The sequence below is a fragment of the Cebidichthys violaceus genome, unplaced genomic scaffold, assembly GCF_023349555.1.
Source record: "Cebidichthys violaceus isolate CVI_PGR_0920_01 unplaced genomic scaffold, fCebVio1.0.p SCAF_8, whole genome shotgun sequence".
Classification (NCBI taxonomy): Eukaryota; Metazoa; Chordata; class Actinopteri; order Perciformes; family Stichaeidae; genus Cebidichthys; species Cebidichthys violaceus.
The window spans coordinates 14,383,637-14,400,936 of NW_027176964.1; the positions used below are offsets into that span (position 1 = coordinate 14,383,637).

Here is a 17,300-nt window from a genome sequence, read left to right on the forward strand (position 1 = left end):
ACTGTTCGACTGACCCGTTTACACATCCAAAAAACCAGCACTTTATCAATGTTACCACAGATATCATCCAAGGGAGTTGCTATTTTAGTATACAAAGGTACCAACAAAGCGGAGTTCTGCTTTCATCAGCAATCATTTTGTAGGTGACAGCTTTTCATTGGCCAATTGCCCAAAAAAAAAGAAAAAAAAAGAAAAATCTCATCTAAGAATAAAACTCTTCCAGAATAAGAGTGTATTTACACATCAGGGTGCATCACTGGCAGTGTGGTATTTTTGAGAAATGATGCTATTCTGGTTGATACTGTGAACGCGTAAACTGCATTTGTAAAATGTTAAATTTAGAGGCGTATCACAGAAACACATTGCACGTCTAATATTACTGCTCACAGCCGGAGCGTTCGCTATAATGACCTGCGCAGCTTACTGCTAATTCCCCCGTTGTGTTTTGTCAAGTGGATTCAGATGCAGGATTGTAGATAATGATTTTAATGTCCCAGAAGAACTCACTTGCGGCGTACATGCATCTTCATATTCCAGGCTAGATATTGAAGCTACAGTACAGACCTCTGAAAAATCAGCAGAGGAGGGGGATGAGAAGCGTCAATAAACCGTCGGGTTTATGAAGAAAAGGGTCAACCTGGTGTTCCTGACAAGATGTAGTCGGGCGAAATCATCATTTGAAATGTAAAACATCCATAAGTGAACATGCATAAATCAATATGTCAGCCACTTTTGTCCAACAGAAGCATGACATCCCCAATTCATTCAAACTGTACCTGTGAGACCTTAAATGACTTGTGATAATAACACAACCTTTGAGCTTAATGTCCAAATTCTCAGGTATCTTTCTGCGTAATGATGTTGAAGGCGAGCGCACTCTTAATTACCACAGAGCTGTGCATGTGTAGTGTACCCTACATTTCTGATGGCAAAGCAAGGGAAAGAGAATCCGACGCGTTATCACGGCAAAACTGTGGGCTTTTCTCAGCAAACACGGTCCAGATTTCGCCGAGCCGGAGCACAGCGACTGTTCTGGCGTGAGCCGCTGTTCACACCGGATCATTGAACCTATAGTGACGGGGTCTTCTGCGATGTGAGCTCACACTCTCTCACCCACACATTAAATGAATACATTCTCACTGTGGCAAAAGCAGCAGGGTGATGAGGAACTCTTCAGGCTAGAAATCCCTATAATTGTTTTAATATTCAACACACGTCGGATCACTGTGATTGTGTCTGAGGGAGACCATCCAACAACTTCCAATTAAAAGAATAGAATAATAAGTCAAACTCGTATGGGGTAACCGTAGCTAAGTGGAGAGCAGGGCTGCCTTTCAATCAGAGGATCGGAGGTTCGATCCCCGGCTCCTGCCTCTACTAGTCTCATGTCAATGTGTCCTTGAGCAAGACACTTTAACCCCAAAATTGCTCCCATAGCTGTATAGATACTCAATTGTAAGTTGCTATGACTGTAATGTAATGTATGGTCCCTACAGGTTTGTCCCCAGTTTGGGAGCCACTGCTTCTGACTTATTTCCTGACTGACACTGATTTAACATTCAGTCTGTATATGCAAAAAAAAAAAAAGCAGCAGACACACCTATCATTAACCTGCACCATGCATTTGACTACAAGCAAATGATCCAGGGAGACATGCTCTGCAGCCATGTTCATCAGCACTTTCAGCAGTAGCGTATCTACACATCTCGAGTCCTCAATGACTTGTGTTTTTTCCCCACGTCTTTAAGGACTTGACCCACATAATGATATATCCACTAATAAGCAAGCTAACAGTTGAGAGACGCTTGGCTCCCGTGTTAATGACTACATCTCTATAGTAGAGGCTTTACTCAATATGCTACAGTTTACACTGAGTTTAAAGTGACTAAACGTACGTTAATAACGTCTACAGAATATTAGGAAGAACTTACAGCTCTGCTAATGTCAGATGTATTTTTTTTACACGAGTAAAATGGCTTTTTTATGAATTTAAGTCGTTTATAACGCTGTTATGTGGCCCAAACGTGTGACGCCTTTTGAGGGGGGGTTCAAGTCATGTGAAACAAGGATAATTAACGCTAACGTCTACATGTATGTATATATACATATAATATATTGTGTCACAGGTTACTATCAGAGAATGCAGTCAGTGACTAAACCACTCGGTCATAACAACGACACACCCTCTGTAAGCCCCCCCAGCAGCTTCCAACACGTCGAGTAGCCTTCAAATGAGACCACAGCTCCGGTAAACCGCGAGAAAATACCGAATTACAGCCATGCCTGACTGAATCATTACACCAGGAGGAGAAGAAGAAGAAGAAGGCCACTACGTGCAGCTAGCGGTTTTGAGGATCCCTTTCGTTCCGACCAACGTTTCCTGTCCCTGTGGTTTTCACTACACTTCTAACGTTACTATACAAGCACCGCAGACTCGACGGAGATCGCTGGTAAAATTCACCGAATGTAATGGCCGTTAAACGTCTCTTACCTGAACATAATTGTTTTCACAGTATTCCGCAACCTTGGACAGGTTCTGGTAGCTTTCTACAAGAGCTCTTTTACCGGCAGGGATTTCCTCCTCTAATAGCATTTGTAGCTCTGCCATCTTACATCCCTTTGCATTTCTCTCTCCTCTCTGTCCTTTTCTCTTTTTGTGTGTGTGTGTGTGTGTGTGGGTGTGGGTGTGTGTGTGTGTGTGTGTGTGTGTGTGTGTGTGTCAGTGAGGCGAGGCGGTGATGCTGTGGTGTGTAGCTGAGAGAGGGGCTCCCCCGCCTGGCATTGTGGGGCCGCGAGCCTCCGGTTCAACAATAGCCCCGTGACAAATGGCAGCTACGTTATAAACGGTGGCCCGTGATTGGCTGAGAGGCCGAGGGAGAAGAGCAGTGGACCAATCAGATTTCACTGTGATGACGTACAAGTCTATCAGTAAAGAATTAAGTTAAAATGATAACAGCAATGATTCACTTAATAAACTATTTGGTTTTCTAGTAGTTTTATAAAATAATTAATTAGCATTATCATAAAATAACACGTATAATATTACGAATGTATTTTATGGTAAATAACTCATATTAAATTAAAAAAAGAAAATTTCAACAAAAAAACCCACAAAAATACACACATCATAAAGTCAGATTATTTTTATTAAAAAAAGCAACAAACGACAAGCAAGGTGAAGTCTATAATACAGCAATAACTAACATTAACATTATCATCACATTTGTCACCTACACAGTCATTACACTTTCCAAACATATATTTAATATATAGCCTTAACCTATTATTGGTAATGGTAGTAACAGAAAAAAAAAACCACAATTGAGTTTGAACGACATAGGCCTACTGTAGACTTTACACAAGTCCTGTGCTCCTCAGTGCGGTTTAATAACCTCATAACACTACATTTCCCACACATCACCGCGGTTTAAAGCCCGGCTGAGAGGGGTTTGTGGGGCTTGAAGTAGTTAAACGTTACGTTTTGATCCGCTACTCTGCGAAGCTTGTTCCACAAAAACGACATTTCCCAGACATACTTAGTAACCAGACGTTGACTGTTTGGCTCATCCTTGACCGGAGTCGAAATTGGCTTTCTACTGCATATTGCTGACAAACACCGGGCTAATGAAATAATTATTGCACCGGCGAATATGAACTTTGTGGTGAGTTTCCAACAATTCAGCCGTAAGGAGAATTAAATAATGTAATCTATCGGTGCTAAACCGACAATGTCTTATTTAATAAACCACATTTCTCCTAGAATATCCTAGATTAAAGAGGGAACAGTCTGCCTCCTTAGATAAGACAAGTGGCAACCAGCTGCAGCGATGACCAAATTGTGTTGAAGTGTCCTTCGCTAAACACACTCTGAACTGATTTGATTTTTTTTTTTTTTTCCCCATTAATTGCTTCATATCGTTGTTGAAGACGTGAGGACTGCTCCACTTCATCCTTGTTGGGATTCAGCATGGCGCAGGAGGAGGACATACACAGCCTGGAGGCGAAATTTGTGGCTGCAGTTAAAGTGATCCGGAGTTTGCCTGAAGAAGGTGATTGCTGCTCTATCTTAGTCAGAAAGTGAATTCACTGGTGTTCAGTTAGCGTTATGTGCAATACGGTGAAGTCCGTGCCTCGTTTGTGCGTAAACACTCCAGGTGATCGACCTACATGCAGAGCGTTTAAGAGCTGTAACTCTTGGCTGCCGCTCTATTGATAAAGCTGCTATAAGGATGAGAGCTGATTATCTCAATCAGTCATATCTGAAGTCTAACAACTCCTGTAGCTCACATGTAATATATATGTTATATGTATATATATATATGTGTGTATATATATATATATATATATATATATATATATATATATATATATATATATATATATATATATACATATATATAATATGTATATTTTGCTTCCTTCATTTCTCAGGTCCTTTCCAGCCATCTGATGACATGATGCTGATGTTCTATAGTTACTACAAGCAGGCCACCTTGGGGACCTGCAACATCCCAAGACCTAACGGCTTCTGGGACACTAGTGGAAAAGCTAAATGGTATAAAATGTTGTCTCAATGCACACGTGATCGTTTTATTCCACGACTAAATTCAGACTTGTTGCAAATGGCAACACAGGAGACAGACAGCTGGTGCGTTTGCATGCTTCACACAAACTAACTCACTAATATTCCTATCAGAGTCTCGCTCCCTGTCCATTCAGAGCCCATGTCAAAGGCACAGTCACTGCATATGTCTGCTGTACCTTTTGTTCCTAATCCATTCCTTATTTTAATAATGTAATACCCAGATATTACGCACAATACTGCAATATGGATAATCGTGCAGTAATACAGAATAGATTAAGATTGGTGAGATTTCTGCATTATGTCTGTAACTTCCTCTTTTTTTAACAGTGTTCACGTTCCTCTCAGGGTGTTGAACTTAGACTTTGTGTTACCAGGGATGCGTGGAGCTCTTTGGGAAATATGACAAAGGAGGAAGCCATGAGGAATTATGTTGAGGACATCCAGCTGGTGAGTCTAAACTAAAGCTGAGGAAAGGCAGTATGCGTAATAATAAAAAGTTAATAAACGTGGAGTACACATCTCTCCTCACAGTGATGTTTTTGCTCGGTAAGAAAAGTATGTGTGCCTAACAAACAGTAAATATATCTATATGTATAATATATATATAAAACATCCTCTTAATACAAACTATTTGAACAGATTACTGATTCCTGAATCTTTGTTTGAGTATGAAGCACATTATTTTTATATGATTATTTTAAAGCCAGAGTTGGTTAATCCAACAACTCTTTGTATAATAGTGTATGTAGTGTTTGGTAAACAATATTCTTGCTGAACATCAGCATGTTAACGTTGTTATTGTGAGCATGTTGGCATGTTGATGTTAAGTACAGCCTCACAGAGCAGCTGCTCTTGTTAATATAAAAATGACTCACTTCATGTATTTGAACAATTTGTTGAACAATGACAGATGCTTTTGAATAACAGCAGACTGCTTTTACACATTTTATTACGAATTTTTCAGCTCACAGCATCCGGTCCTCCAGTTATCAGCTGTTTTTTAAATCAGCTTTAATTACATGGTCCAGCAGATAAATCAGTCAGCCTTTGCTACATGTAATTACGTCTAATTAACCTGTTTCCTGGTGGCTTGTTGAAAGTTGTACCACAACTGTTAACGCAAAAGCAAGTGCTTCATTCTAACCATTTTAAATTGCTTTAATTAAAAGAGATTGGAAGAATATGCATACACATGTGTTATTAATGCGTTGTCAGATTCTGGAGACCATCCCAGTCTCGGATGAAGTGTCCGATCTGGTCGAGAAGCTGGGCAACTTCTACGCAGAGGTAGACCGAGATGGAGAAGGAGAAGAAGATAGTGAGGTGGACAGCAGACCCTTCACCAGGCCTTTTGCGAACCATGCGGGTAATGTACGCGATCAGCGACGCCGTAATAAGAGAATAAGCAGAATACGCTCCAGGGGAAGCGCTGCTGCTCAACTGGGACGCAGTACTGCTGTTAAGCATCTTTGTTAGTCACACAGATGACATTGTTTCTAACACTGAGCCTGTCTGACTTGTGTTTTCATCACTAGACGAGCTGGTCAGACAGTTTATCAAACCGACAATGGAAGGCAAGTCTTTGGTGTTCGCAGTAGCTCTATACGTTTATTTCAACCCTCTTTAAGTTGCTTTCAATGCAGTTTCATCTGACAAAAGAGTGATATGTGCCCATTGTCCTCGGCTTACATTGCAGGAACTGTGAGAAATGAGATCGTTAGATGAAACGTCCTTGTGTAATCTGTCGTGAATGTGCTGTAGTTAGTCAGTGTGTTTGGTTGTTGCCCTTTATCGTTATCTGCACTTTGTGGTATAAGTGTAGTGTGCAGAGGCTGTAAAATGTTCAACTGTCAAAACTGTGAGTATGTCTTTGCTTTGTGTGGATGTACATTGTGCCACATTGACTTCGATAGAGAGTTGATGAAGAGTGTTTCCCCTCACCGCTCAGGCTATGGGGATCTGTGGGCCGATGTACAAAACCTCGGAGAGAACGACAGCAGTGCTCGCAGCGTAAGCGTCCTAAGTGGCGAGGAGGCAGAGGGAAGCAATGAAAATAGTGAAATCGAGAGAAATGAGGAAAGTAGTGATTGGAGGAGAAGTGAGGAAGAGGAGAATGGGGATGAAGAAGACAATACAGACGATGAAGACAAGGAGGAGGAAGAGGAGGAGGAAAAAGGTACCATCTGTGGTAGCAGTTGTTGGCTGTTTTGTGCCGTGAAATGTGCCGTGTTGTAGAGGTTACACTACACCAACAGTATTTTGACATGATTTAAAGGGTTAGGCAGGTCATATTCTATACAGTTTAATGAATGTAGCTATAGAGACCAAAACCATTTTTGGTAGCATGTAAACATGTTTATTTTTGCTGTAAGGTCGGGCATTGGGGATTGACTCGCATTTGGAGCCGGGCCTCAAGTGGCCATTAGAGGAACTGCAGTTTTTGGCTTCACATTTCAGCATCGGGATTTGCTGCTTGGTCCCATCACATTTTTATTTTGTATTTATGAATAACATTTTCACCACAATGTGACACCCTTAAGGTCATTGTATGGAAATAGGATCCACATAGTTTCCATTGAAAGTAAATTAATATAATGCATTTTCCCTCTGTTTACATCCATATACTGTAAATGAAAACAGTAGTGAGATAAAGACAAACGTCATTTGCACTTTTATACATCCAGGGTGAGATATGGCAAGACAAAGAGCACCCAAAAATGTCTGTTGTACTCTCTCTCTCTCTCTCTCGCTCTCTCTCTCTCTCTCTCTCTCTCTCTCGCTCTCTCTCTCTCTCTCTCTCTCTCTCTCTCTCTCTCTCTCTCTCTCTCTCTCTCTCTCTCTCTCACACTCTCAGACCGGAGGCCTAACCCCAGGCTGCTGATGGTGGACAAGAGGTGGAGGTCTGACACTAGGGGATCCAGCAGCAGCATGGAGCCCAGCATCTCCTCCTTCACCAACGGGACACACAGCTCCCTCAACAGCGAGGTGGAGGAGGAGGAGCTCGCCTGTTGCATGGAGCCCAGTATCCAGTGTAACTCCTATATGCACCTTAATGGACACCCGAGTGGTAAGATTACACATTCATGCAAAAAGTGTACACATGTTTTTTATAACACTGTGTGTTATAAAAAAAAAAACCTAACCCTAACAATATAATTTACCATTTTGTCCGTGTGCAGGTCACACTGATGCGTTTCCTGAGAAGAACCATCGATCCACAGACTCAGATAATGAGGAATTCTGTGACTCAATGGAGCATCTGGCCATGGAAGAGGTGTGGTGTCCCTCCACACTAATAAAATACCAACTACCCCTTTATACACATCGACATTATTGAAATAAAGTCCTAAAGAGTTGCAAAGTAAATACAATACAATAAATGTAATGTGTTATGACCTAATAATGGCCGTTCAAACTGTGGTCGACTCTCTTCTTTTCCTATCAAGGGGCGTTCTACATCACAAATACTGTCACCTGGATCAGGAGCTGCCTCAGTGTTTGAGAGCAACACGACCCTTAAGGGAGGAGAGGATCAAGTATTCATGGGAGTATCCTACCTTAAAGAAGGGATTAGTGCAAGCCAGCACAACAGCTCCTTGTCAAGAAGGGGGAGAGGTGAGCCTGTCGCCTTTATTTACACTGACTCTGTATCCCTAATTTAGTCTTCTTCTGAGATGTGTACTTATGTCATCCTCCTGTAGCATTTAAAGGCATCTGATACCCTAAAACACAGCAGTTTGCCACAAAAGTTGCTGCACTTTGTAGCAGTAAAGGACTAGTGTGTAGCATTTAGGGGAGATGTTTTGGCAGAAATGGAGTATAATATCATTAAGTATCTTTTCTTTAGAATATAATCAGCTCTTCACTGAGCCGGCAAATGAAAACCAAACACTGGCTCCAGATAGGGACATTCACAGTTTTGTGTTTTGGCATTGACCACCGTAGTTCTCCTCCATGCTTGTCATCCTGAAGAAGTTTCAGTTTGCTTTCAATCTGCCTGTTACCTCACTGCCAAATCCCGCACACTAGACATTTATGCTGTCGCATTCTGACTCCTGCTTCAGGTTCACGGTCGCCAAGGACTGCCTGCGGCGCTCTTCGGTGTGCCAGTGTCGATGCTGCCTGCTGCTGTGTGTCACAGAGCAGACGTCCAATCAGCTCTGCCAGAGGAAACGTCAACGAGCAAATAGCTACGGCTCTGCTGCGGCTGCAGCGTGACATGGCCACGGTGTTGCAGAGGCTGCACGCTCTGGAGGCACTTACGGTGTCACAGGTGAAAGACCAGAGGTTTTATCCACAGTGTGTTTGCTGAAATGTACCATTGCATGACAATTTATTCGATATTAATTAATAGATTTCTATATTTCGTTATTGAATTTTTCAGTCAAGATCATCTTCGCCAAGGCAGGAGGACTCCCTAGCTGTAGCACAAAAGGTCCTTGTAGATTTTGATTTCAAACTAAATATTGTCATGTTTTTTATACTTCATTTTATGACCAAGTTGTTTCCAATCAGAAAACAAATGGTCGCTTTGATGCGAGTTTCTGTTTCTATAGTTCCTGAGACCATCTTGGTGGCCTTTTGACTTTTCTCCACTCACTGCGGTGTTGACTGCACTCTGGCCTCTGGTTGCCCATTGGCTTGTCCAGCTTTATTTACAACGGAGGAGAAGGTGAGCAAAATGCTGATCAAGAATGTCCTGGTCTATTATCACATATTACTTTTGATTTATAGCCATACTACAAACTACCAAAACTCTGTTTCATCTTTTTCCCCCCCTCACAGGAAAATCCCCTGAATTATCTGTCAAACCGTCAGCATCAATCAAAGAACATGAAGCTGGGATGGAATTGTTGCACTTTTGTTGCTCTGTGGCTTTTTCAAGCCCCTTCACAGACGGAGTATAATGAGGCTCCAGTAGAAATGGAGAGGCTTCTTTAGACAAATGAATGGGCAGAAAGCTGTGTAAGACTCCGCCATATAGTGTAGCATTTTGACTTCATGGATACTTTTTACGTATTTTAAGAAACAGAAGATTTGTGCATTATAAATGCTGGCACATTTTCTTTGTTGTAGTGATCTTAGCAATAGGTGGTGGTCTTATTTATGACATGTCTCACAGACCACCAGGAACACAATATACACTTAACTCATATCACTGAGTCAACTATTTATTGAAATTAATTCATGATCACTGTTGACCTTAAGCGATTCCCCATTGTCATGGCCAGTTATTTTATTTATTGTACATTTAATTGTTTATTTAGGTTTCTTTCATGTTTGGTCAAACGATATTTTTTTCTCATTACTAAGGACTTTTATATTTATTGTTAGAAATATAGAAATATTTTAGACCAAATACAGATAGTGACCAATGTTGTATTTATGTGTAAAAAAAATACATATTTATTTTATGGCATCAGTGCAATAGTATCAAAGATTTCACCTTTGCATAAAGTGAGAAACAGAGAAAAGACAATCCATACATGCGTTCTGGTTTCTTGTCAGCTGTACAGTGAAAATTAAGAGTTATTTAAAGAAAGGGTGTGGTGCTCTCAAATACACAGTTGTCAAACATAAGTATGTGAAGCACATTTTGACATGCAATAAACGCATTCTTTGGACAAACACGTATATTGTAGTGAATCTTTGATTTTGATGTTAAAAAATTTAGATAATTGGCTGAAAAGCTGTGACAGCTTGTGAGATGGGGATACTTATATCCCCATTATAGTTTATTAAATCGCATTTATCACAGTTTAGACTGGTGTAAATTTGCTGAATAATAATGTTAAAGTTTTACATTTACTGAAGATAAAAAACAGTGACTTTTCTTATTTATTTTTTTTGCTGGCGGAAATGGGCTTCCATAGATAAACAGAACTTACAGTGGGTCAGAAAAAGCAGAACATGAATCGGGGTTACAATGTGTTACAACACGATAGAGGTCACATCCGGTTTAGTGTCAGCTGCCGCTGAAGTTCGCAGTTTCACTTGCTATGCCTGCAACCGTGAGCTAAGTTAAAGACATACGGACCTTTAACTCTGAAGGACAGGGGCTCAACTTGTGCAGCTTAACGGCCGTTGTGCACCAGCGGGAATAAAACATGTTTTCTTTATCAATGACAGTCCAACCACAGGTAAGAAAGCAGGGGACGCTAGGCCAAGCTAACATTAGCATTGTTGTTGTTTTGGTTCTTAACTCCTGCTAGCTAAGTAAAGCTAACTGTAGCTTGTTCTCTAAAGCGACCCAGACCGCTGTCGACCTTTTGTTATAGTTTGATGATTTGAACGACTTTCATATTAACGTCAGTGGACATTCTGTCAATACTGTTATCTTTCTGTTAAACCTGTTATTAAATGAAGACTGTGCGGACCGTTGGGAGAAGTTTAACCTAAAGCTAGCTAACGTTAACCTAACTGTTCCGATGAGCATTCAGTGTGTCGTTAACCTGAACCTGCGTTAATGAGCGATATGTAATAACACGCGGTTATCACCTTGCTGCTTCTTTTTTAAACACCAGCTAGCCGGTTGAACTCTCACTGTTTGATGTGATCGCAGGTGACTGTACCTCTAAGCCACCTCATCAATGTCCTCCACTCTATGAAGAGCTCAGTGGGCAGCAGCAGCAGAGCCCCCTGCAAATCAAGAAAGCACAAGCAGCACGCCTCAGACTCAGAGCTACACCGCACAGAGGTATCCATTAATTGGATATAATCTGTAATTGCTGCATCAGTCCAGAGACGGTGTTATGCCAAGTCCACGTGTTTAACAAAAACCTTGTTCCACAATAACTTTGTGTGGAATATAAATCATATCTATGTGTATTTTGTGCAGCCCACGTGGAACCTGCGTGAGCTTGGCTTATCGGACCTGGGAGCGCAGCAGCTGGACGAGCTGGTGAACAGTGTGTTCCCACGCCTGAGTCCACAGGAGACGCCACTGCGATCGGGTAGACAGACGGCCTGGAGGACCTCGCATCTTTCGACACACTCCTTTTACTACAATAAGCATGGTGAGAATGTACATCGTCGTTATATCTGCCATACTGGAAATAGCACTACTTATATAGGTGTGCCTGTTGCTTTTGCCTGTCTCAGGAATGAACACAACATGCCATGACTGCATAGAATTGCAGAGTTTCTAGTTGGTGTGGGTGGAAAGCATCACATTCTTTTGATCAGCTTAAGTTACTAGTTAACCGTCTTAACAAGCAACTAGGGCCTCTGCTACCACTTTTCTCCCCCAGGGCGTCTCAGAGTTAACAGCTAAGCCGTGTTCTCTTGTTCCCAGGCTTCTCGTGGGCTGCGATGCCTTATTCCAGGCAGCACCCCTCTCCTCTTCAGTCCGCCTGCACAGAGCTTCAACACTGGCCCGGTAACTCTAGATTACTATGTAAAGCTTTGCATTCAGTTGTTGCTGTATGTTATTTGACAACAATATAAATAGCGTTACTGAGAGAGAGCAACAAATATGCCAGTTAATTGTCAATATTATCTGTGGTGGCCCTAGATTCACAATGTTTATGTTCATCTTGTAATAAGTAATATGCTGTGGAAACATGGTCAGCTCTTTAATCCATTCAAACATCTTATGCTTACCTCATATAGTGTGGGTTCCAAACAGAGGCTTTAAAACTTTAAAGAGCAAAACCAGACGGCTGCAGTCAGCCGCCGACCGCTCCCTGGACCCAGAAGGATTCACACCGTCTTTTATGAAGGTTAGTACTCCTGAAGCATGTAACGCTATATGCTTAATGTGCTCATTATATATCCTTTACATGTTTAATGTAATAAGCATGTTAGAGATACAGTTTTTAAAAAAATGATTTAGTTGGCTATTATGATCAGTTATGCAGCTATATGTTAGCTGAGTAATTGACAGCAGCTGCCTCTTCACTAGCCCGACCACACAAAACGGGCCTCCAGCTGTTCTGCCCATGCAGGAATCTTAAAAACAAAGGCGGAGCATGTGCACCTTCAGTTTTCCGGCCTACACGGCTCGTCCAGTGTGCTGGTTTTGAGGTTCAAGTGAAGGCGTATTGTGGATACTGCTGACCAGTCTTACTTTTTTTTTTTTTTCCCTGCAGGGTTTCCTAACGCGTGACAAGGGGATAGAAGTTGAAAATCTCGACGGTCTGGTTAAGAACAAAAGCGTACCCGAGGGGCATCAGGACGTGTTCAAGAGAGGCTTCGCTGAGGGTTTCCTGAAAGCTCAAGCCTTGACGCAGCGCACACAAGGCGAGTTTTACTACAAACAAACGCAAATTGAGTCACGCAACCGTTGTTCCATTAGAAGCCCTTAAACATTGCTGATGCATAGTTTTTCCTACTCCAACTGTTCAGACTCTCTCAGGAGGACTCGTCTGATCCTGCTGGTGCTGCTTCTTGTTGGGCTCTATGGAATCTCCAAGACCCCCTTCATATCGGGTAAAGGTTCCTTTTCTACATATCACACGTGAAATCACCTCCATTATGTTGAACGTCAATAATAAAGCCCAGCATTTGCCTGCTAAACTAATCTATGCATCTTGAACATGTATTAAGCCTTTAAAGGAAAGAACTAAGCTTGGTATAACTGAGCCACGTTCTTCTATTTGCAGCCAACAATGGCAGCATATTCTAACCTGCAGTACTGAAGCACTAATATATGCAATCAGATGTAGTTCTTAAATAATCCTCAGTAACGGGCAGCGCGTTTGTCAGTTCATTAACCTTTCCATGCAGTGTGATTTCGAACTTTAATCTAACCATTTTGGATAGTACGGTTCCGAACCACATCAGGCCTGGACTCTGCAGTAGACCCTGTCCAGATGAAAAACGTGACGTTTGAGCACGTCAAAGGGGCAGAAGAAGCTAAGAACGAGCTGCAGGAAGTAGTTGAGTTCCTGAAAAACCCAGAGAAGTTCACAGCCTTGGGAGGAAAGCTGCCAAAAGGTATTCGCTCACAGTGCATTTTCCTCCATTCTGTTCAGGGGTCTTGTTTTTTGTGTCGCTCTCTCATTCTTCCTCATCCCTTTCTCTACTTCAGGTGTTCTGCTGGTTGGTCCTCCAGGGACCGGGAAGACTCTCCTGGCCAGAGCGGTGGCAGGAGAGGCAGATGTACCGTTCTACTACGCCTCCGGGTCCGAATTTGACGAGATGTTTGTTGGAGTGGGAGCCAGCCGCATCCGGAACCTTTTCAGTGGGTTTTTTTTTTATTATTATTATTTAAATTAAAAAAATTAGAATTTTTTTTTCATGATTGTGGCAACAAAAGTAATTGGTGTGAATTTATATTTATTTATGATACTAAACTCCTTCCGGTAGAGAAACGCCATTCAAACACCAAAACGTTCTGCTCAATTAAGACATGCCCACTTTTACTTTTATCAGTCAAACCTTCCATGCTTTCACAAATATTCAATGTTTTCCAGGAAGTGAACGTTTAAATGTAACCTTTTTTCACACTTCTTCATGCTTTTATACTCAATCCTACATTTGAGTAGAAACACAAATTTAAATTTCAAAATTTTCCACATTTTTAAAATCTCTCTCTTTCTCTCCATTCAGACCTTACAATGCTCCGTATCTTTCATACTTTCGGAGTACAACTTTTAAACAAAGCCAGCAATGCAGTTTAGCCGCAGCCTTTCAGCATTCACACCCGTTCTCTAATGATACTTGTTGTGCTGAATATTGTGGTGCATATGTGTTCATTTTTATATTTGTCCTACTGCTGTGTTCTAGGGGAGGCTAAAGGCAACGCTCCCTGTGTGATCTTCATTGATGAACTAGACAGCGTGGGAGGGAAAAGGATTGAGTCTCCCATGCACCCTTACTCCAGACAAACCATCAACCAGCTACTTGCAGAGATGGATGGGTAATCTCTAAATGTGTCTGCTGCATTTGTACAGTTCATGAATGCATTGAGTGGAGTGTTGTTTTATTTCAGATTAACAGCACATTTGGCAATATGGTGGGTGGAGATATTACAATACACTGGTATTGAAACAGGATCTTTAGAAATTTAAATATTACTATCATGTTTATAATACACATACTATTAAAGAATAGTCTATAATCACAAGTGCATACAGTACAGCACAGCGTTGGAGAGCTGCTGCATTGCAGACACTGACTTGCATCTTATTGTGCTTTTATTTTGTAGGTTTAAACCAAATGAAGGCGTGATCATCATTGGAGCAACCAACTTCCCAGAAGCTTTGGATAAGTGCGTTTGCCTCTGTGTCTCTTGCTGTAGCCTGTGAACATGTCGGAGGTTACAACGCACATTCACGCCCAGCTGTCCTTGATAATAACAAAGACTGGACTTGAACCCTGAGGCTGTTGTGGATGCAGTGACCCAGATACTGACGCTTTTTTTTTTTTTTTTTTTTTTTTTAGTGCCCTGATCCGCCCAGGACGTTTTGACATGCAGGTGACTGTACCCAAACCAGACGTGAAAGGACGCACGGAGATCATCAACTGGTATCTGAAGAAGATTAAAGTGGATCCAGGTGTGAGATCAGCATCATTAACTCTTTACTTTACTTTACTGATCCGGTCTGAGGGCTCGACGGACTCTTGGTTGATGTGGCGTGTTATCTCTTGCAGCTATTGAGGCCAATATCATTGCCCGGGGCACAGTGGGCTTCTCTGGCGCTGACCTGGAAAATCTGGTCAACCAGGCTGCCCTTAAGGCAGCAGTTGATGGCAAAGACATGGTCACCCTGAAGGAGCTGGAGTTTGCGAAAGACAAAATCCTCATGGGTGAGTGAGACAGACCCCTTGTCTTGTTTCCCTGCAATTGCTAAATTATGATTAATCTTTCTACTAAACCGTATCCTGATTTATTTAAAAAAATGTCATCTTGCATGGCAAATGCTTCCTTTCACTCCTAATAAAAGCCATTATGAGAATGTCGCTTTAAAATAATTGAATTCATACCTTCTTTTCTTCAAGGCCCTGAGAGAAGAAGTGCAGAAATAGACAAGAAAAACAAGCAAATCACAGCGTACCATGAATCGGGCCATGCCATCGTGGCTTACTACACTAAAGATGCCATGCCCATTAACAAGGCTACCATCATGCCTAGAGGCCACAGCCTGGGACATGTAAGGAAACCGCGAGCTTCCAAACTAAACGCTTACACTCTGCATGTTAGGTTTTGATAACCAGGTCCAGGTGCAAACTGTCCTTACTTTTAAACTGCGTACATCCTCTCATCCCTTTCATTTTTCATTCCTCCTCTCAGTCTTTTTCAATGTATCTCGTCAGGTGTCCATGCTCCCAGAGAACGACCGCTGGAGTGAGACCCGCTCTCAGCTGCTGGCCCAGATGGACGTCAGCATGGGCGGCCGGGTAGCAGAGGAGATTATATTTGGCCATGAGTTCATAACGACTGGTGAGACCAGAGTTCCCATAAACCTGTTTGGACATGAGGGGTAGAACGTAGGGAACTCGTGATTCTGTAACATGAGGAAATGTGGTCGGCTGGTTGGAAGTCTCAATATGTTCTTCTTCTCCAGGTGCATCAAGCGACTTCGATGGTGCCACGAAGATTGCTAAGATGATGGTGACCAGATTTGGAATGTGTGAAAAGGTAAGCTCCGGTTCAGCTCCAGCTATAACTAAGTGACAGACTTTGCTTTACATTTCTCAGTGTGAACTATATTAGAGATGATTTGTTCAGAAAGCAGTTCTCCACTCCGTAAAAGCTCCAAAAACCTTCAAAGCATCACTCTTTCTTTTTCCCCTCTTTCTGTCTCCCAGTTGGGTGTGATGACCTATACCGACATGACATCCCAGAGCCCGGAGACACAAGCAGCTGTGGAGCATGAAATCAGAGTATTATTGAAGGTCTGTGTGATGTTTTTTGATGCTGAACAAAAACTCCAAAGTCCAACCAGCTTTGTAAAACCTTTTTTTGTTTTTTCTCTCTCTCTCGTTGTCACCAGGAGTCGTACGAGCGTGCCAAAGCCCTGCTGAAGTCTCACACCAAAGAGCACAAGAACCTGGCAGATGCTCTGCTCATGTATGAGACTCTGGATGCCAAAGAGATTCAGCTGGTCCTGGAGGGCAAGGCCCTGGAGACCAGATGAAACTTGCAAGCACAGCAACAATCGGAGGGTAGCAACAAGGGGGGGGGGGGGGGGGGGGGGTCAGGGGTCATGGAAGGAGGGACGCACTCAATTCATGAGCAGTGAATAAGTGCTGATGTGGGACTATGTCATATTCTCACGCTGTCTCCTTCGTGTGACCTCATCAATAGTCCCAGATAGGTATGGTTCTGTCATGCGGCACTTGAACATAGCTTTCCTGTGTCGCAGGTTAACAGGTTAAATGTGACGTATGTTGCTCAGGTCCCTCAATCAGTTTGCTGGGAGGAAATAATACATGAATGTAATTGTGCACCTCAAACAAAAAAAAGCAGCAAGATACATAATGTGAATTGTTGAAAAAAGGAGTTGAAATCTGTTGAGCCAGGTTTGTTCAGACCCGTCGATGGGGAAATGCTGATCTTTAGCCCAAAGAGCTGCCGTGCAATCGTAATAAGACTTTAACGAAATCTCAACTCCTATTTGTCATTTGTCCTCCAGGGTTTGTGTTCATATGTTATTTGTCTTGTATTTATCTTCCAGGTCAGGCGACACTCTCTACTTCTTTTAATTAATTAAGCACCAAGAAGTGTCACAATGGCGTGCTGCTCTTTGACTTTCCATCAGATACATAT

General features: G+C 42.1%; 3 protein-coding genes across 12 annotated transcripts in view; 2 read left to right on the forward strand and 1 right to left on the reverse strand.

Moving 5' to 3' along the window:
- LOC137865942 (abl interactor 1-like) overlaps positions 1–2,781 on the reverse strand; it is a 23,510-nt gene extending 20,729 nt beyond the window's left edge. For all 4 annotated transcript variants that reach the window (XM_068701542.1, XM_068701540.1, XM_068701541.1 and 1 more), the window contains exon 1: positions 2,492–2,781. In XM_068701542.1, coding sequence (XP_068557643.1) covers positions 2,492–2,608 — 117 coding nt within the window. In that variant the 5' untranslated portion in view covers positions 2,609–2,781. The remainder of the gene's footprint in view (positions 1–2,491) is intronic.
- On the forward strand, positions 2,256–10,199 carry LOC137865941 (acyl-CoA-binding domain-containing protein 5A-like). 5 transcript variants are annotated; one of them, XM_068701535.1, is made up of 14 exons: positions 2,256–2,450; positions 3,928–4,049; positions 4,432–4,555; positions 4,960–5,032; positions 5,801–5,951; positions 6,121–6,159; positions 6,534–6,761; positions 7,440–7,652; positions 7,765–7,859; positions 8,032–8,200; positions 8,650–8,858; positions 8,970–9,020; positions 9,142–9,257; positions 9,371–10,199. In XM_068701535.1, exons 2-14 carry the CDS (start codon positions 3,968–3,970, stop codon positions 9,381–9,383), a joined length of 1,563 nt encoding a protein of 520 aa, XP_068557636.1. In that variant the 5' UTR covers positions 2,256–2,450; positions 3,928–3,967; the 3' UTR covers positions 9,384–10,199. The 5 variants fall into 5 exon arrangements, with proteins under 5 accessions (XP_068557636.1, XP_068557635.1, XP_068557637.1 ...); XM_068701534.1 differs by lacking the exon at positions 2,256–2,450 and adding an exon at positions 3,542–3,662; XM_068701536.1 differs by lacking the exons at positions 2,256–2,450; positions 6,121–6,159 and adding an exon at positions 3,542–3,662.
- Positions 10,200–10,545: 346 nt separating this feature from the next.
- Positions 10,546–16,722, forward strand: yme1l1b (YME1-like 1b). Of its 3 annotated transcripts, none has more exons than XM_068738099.1 (18): positions 10,546–10,725; positions 11,148–11,282; positions 11,424–11,601; positions 11,880–11,963; positions 12,197–12,306; positions 12,676–12,826; positions 12,932–13,015; positions 13,349–13,522; positions 13,617–13,769; positions 14,315–14,447; positions 14,736–14,798; positions 14,972–15,084; positions 15,182–15,337; positions 15,530–15,681; positions 15,845–15,971; positions 16,096–16,169; positions 16,340–16,426; positions 16,525–16,722. In XM_068738099.1, exons 1-18 carry the CDS (start codon positions 10,693–10,695, stop codon positions 16,666–16,668), a joined length of 2,151 nt encoding a protein of 716 aa, XP_068594200.1. In that variant the 5' UTR covers positions 10,546–10,692; the 3' UTR covers positions 16,669–16,722. The 3 variants fall into 3 exon arrangements, with proteins under 3 accessions (XP_068594200.1, XP_068594201.1, XP_068594202.1); XM_068738100.1 differs by having other exon boundaries at positions 13,370–13,522; XM_068738101.1 differs by lacking the exons at positions 16,340–16,426; positions 16,525–16,722 and having other exon boundaries at positions 15,822–15,971.
- The last annotated feature ends 578 nt before the right edge of the window (positions 16,723–17,300 follow it).

What these genes read in the sequence shown, in the direction of transcription:
- LOC137865941 (XM_068701535.1), top strand. Translation starts at nt 3,968, where the DNA reads ATGGCGCAGGAGGAGGACATACACAGCCTGGAGGCGAAATTTGTGGCT. An exon ending in GGAAGAGGAGGAGGAAAAAG is followed by an intron (nt 6,762 to 7,439) that starts GTACCATCTGTG and finishes TCACACTCTCAG; the next exon opens with ACCGGAGGCCTAACCCCAGG. An exon ending in CTTGTCAAGAAGGGGGAGAG is followed by an intron (nt 8,201 to 8,649) that starts GTGAGCCTGTCG and finishes CTCCTGCTTCAG; the next exon opens with GTTCACGGTCGCCAAGGACT.
- yme1l1b (XM_068738099.1), top strand. Translation starts at nt 10,693, where the DNA reads ATGTTTTCTTTATCAATGACAGTCCAACCACAG. An exon ending in CAGAGCTACACCGCACAGAG is followed by an intron (nt 11,283 to 11,423) that starts GTATCCATTAAT and finishes TATTTTGTGCAG; the next exon opens with CCCACGTGGAACCTGCGTGA. An exon ending in CCATGAGTTCATAACGACTG is followed by an intron (nt 15,972 to 16,095) that starts GTGAGACCAGAG and finishes CTTCTTCTCCAG; the next exon opens with GTGCATCAAGCGACTTCGAT.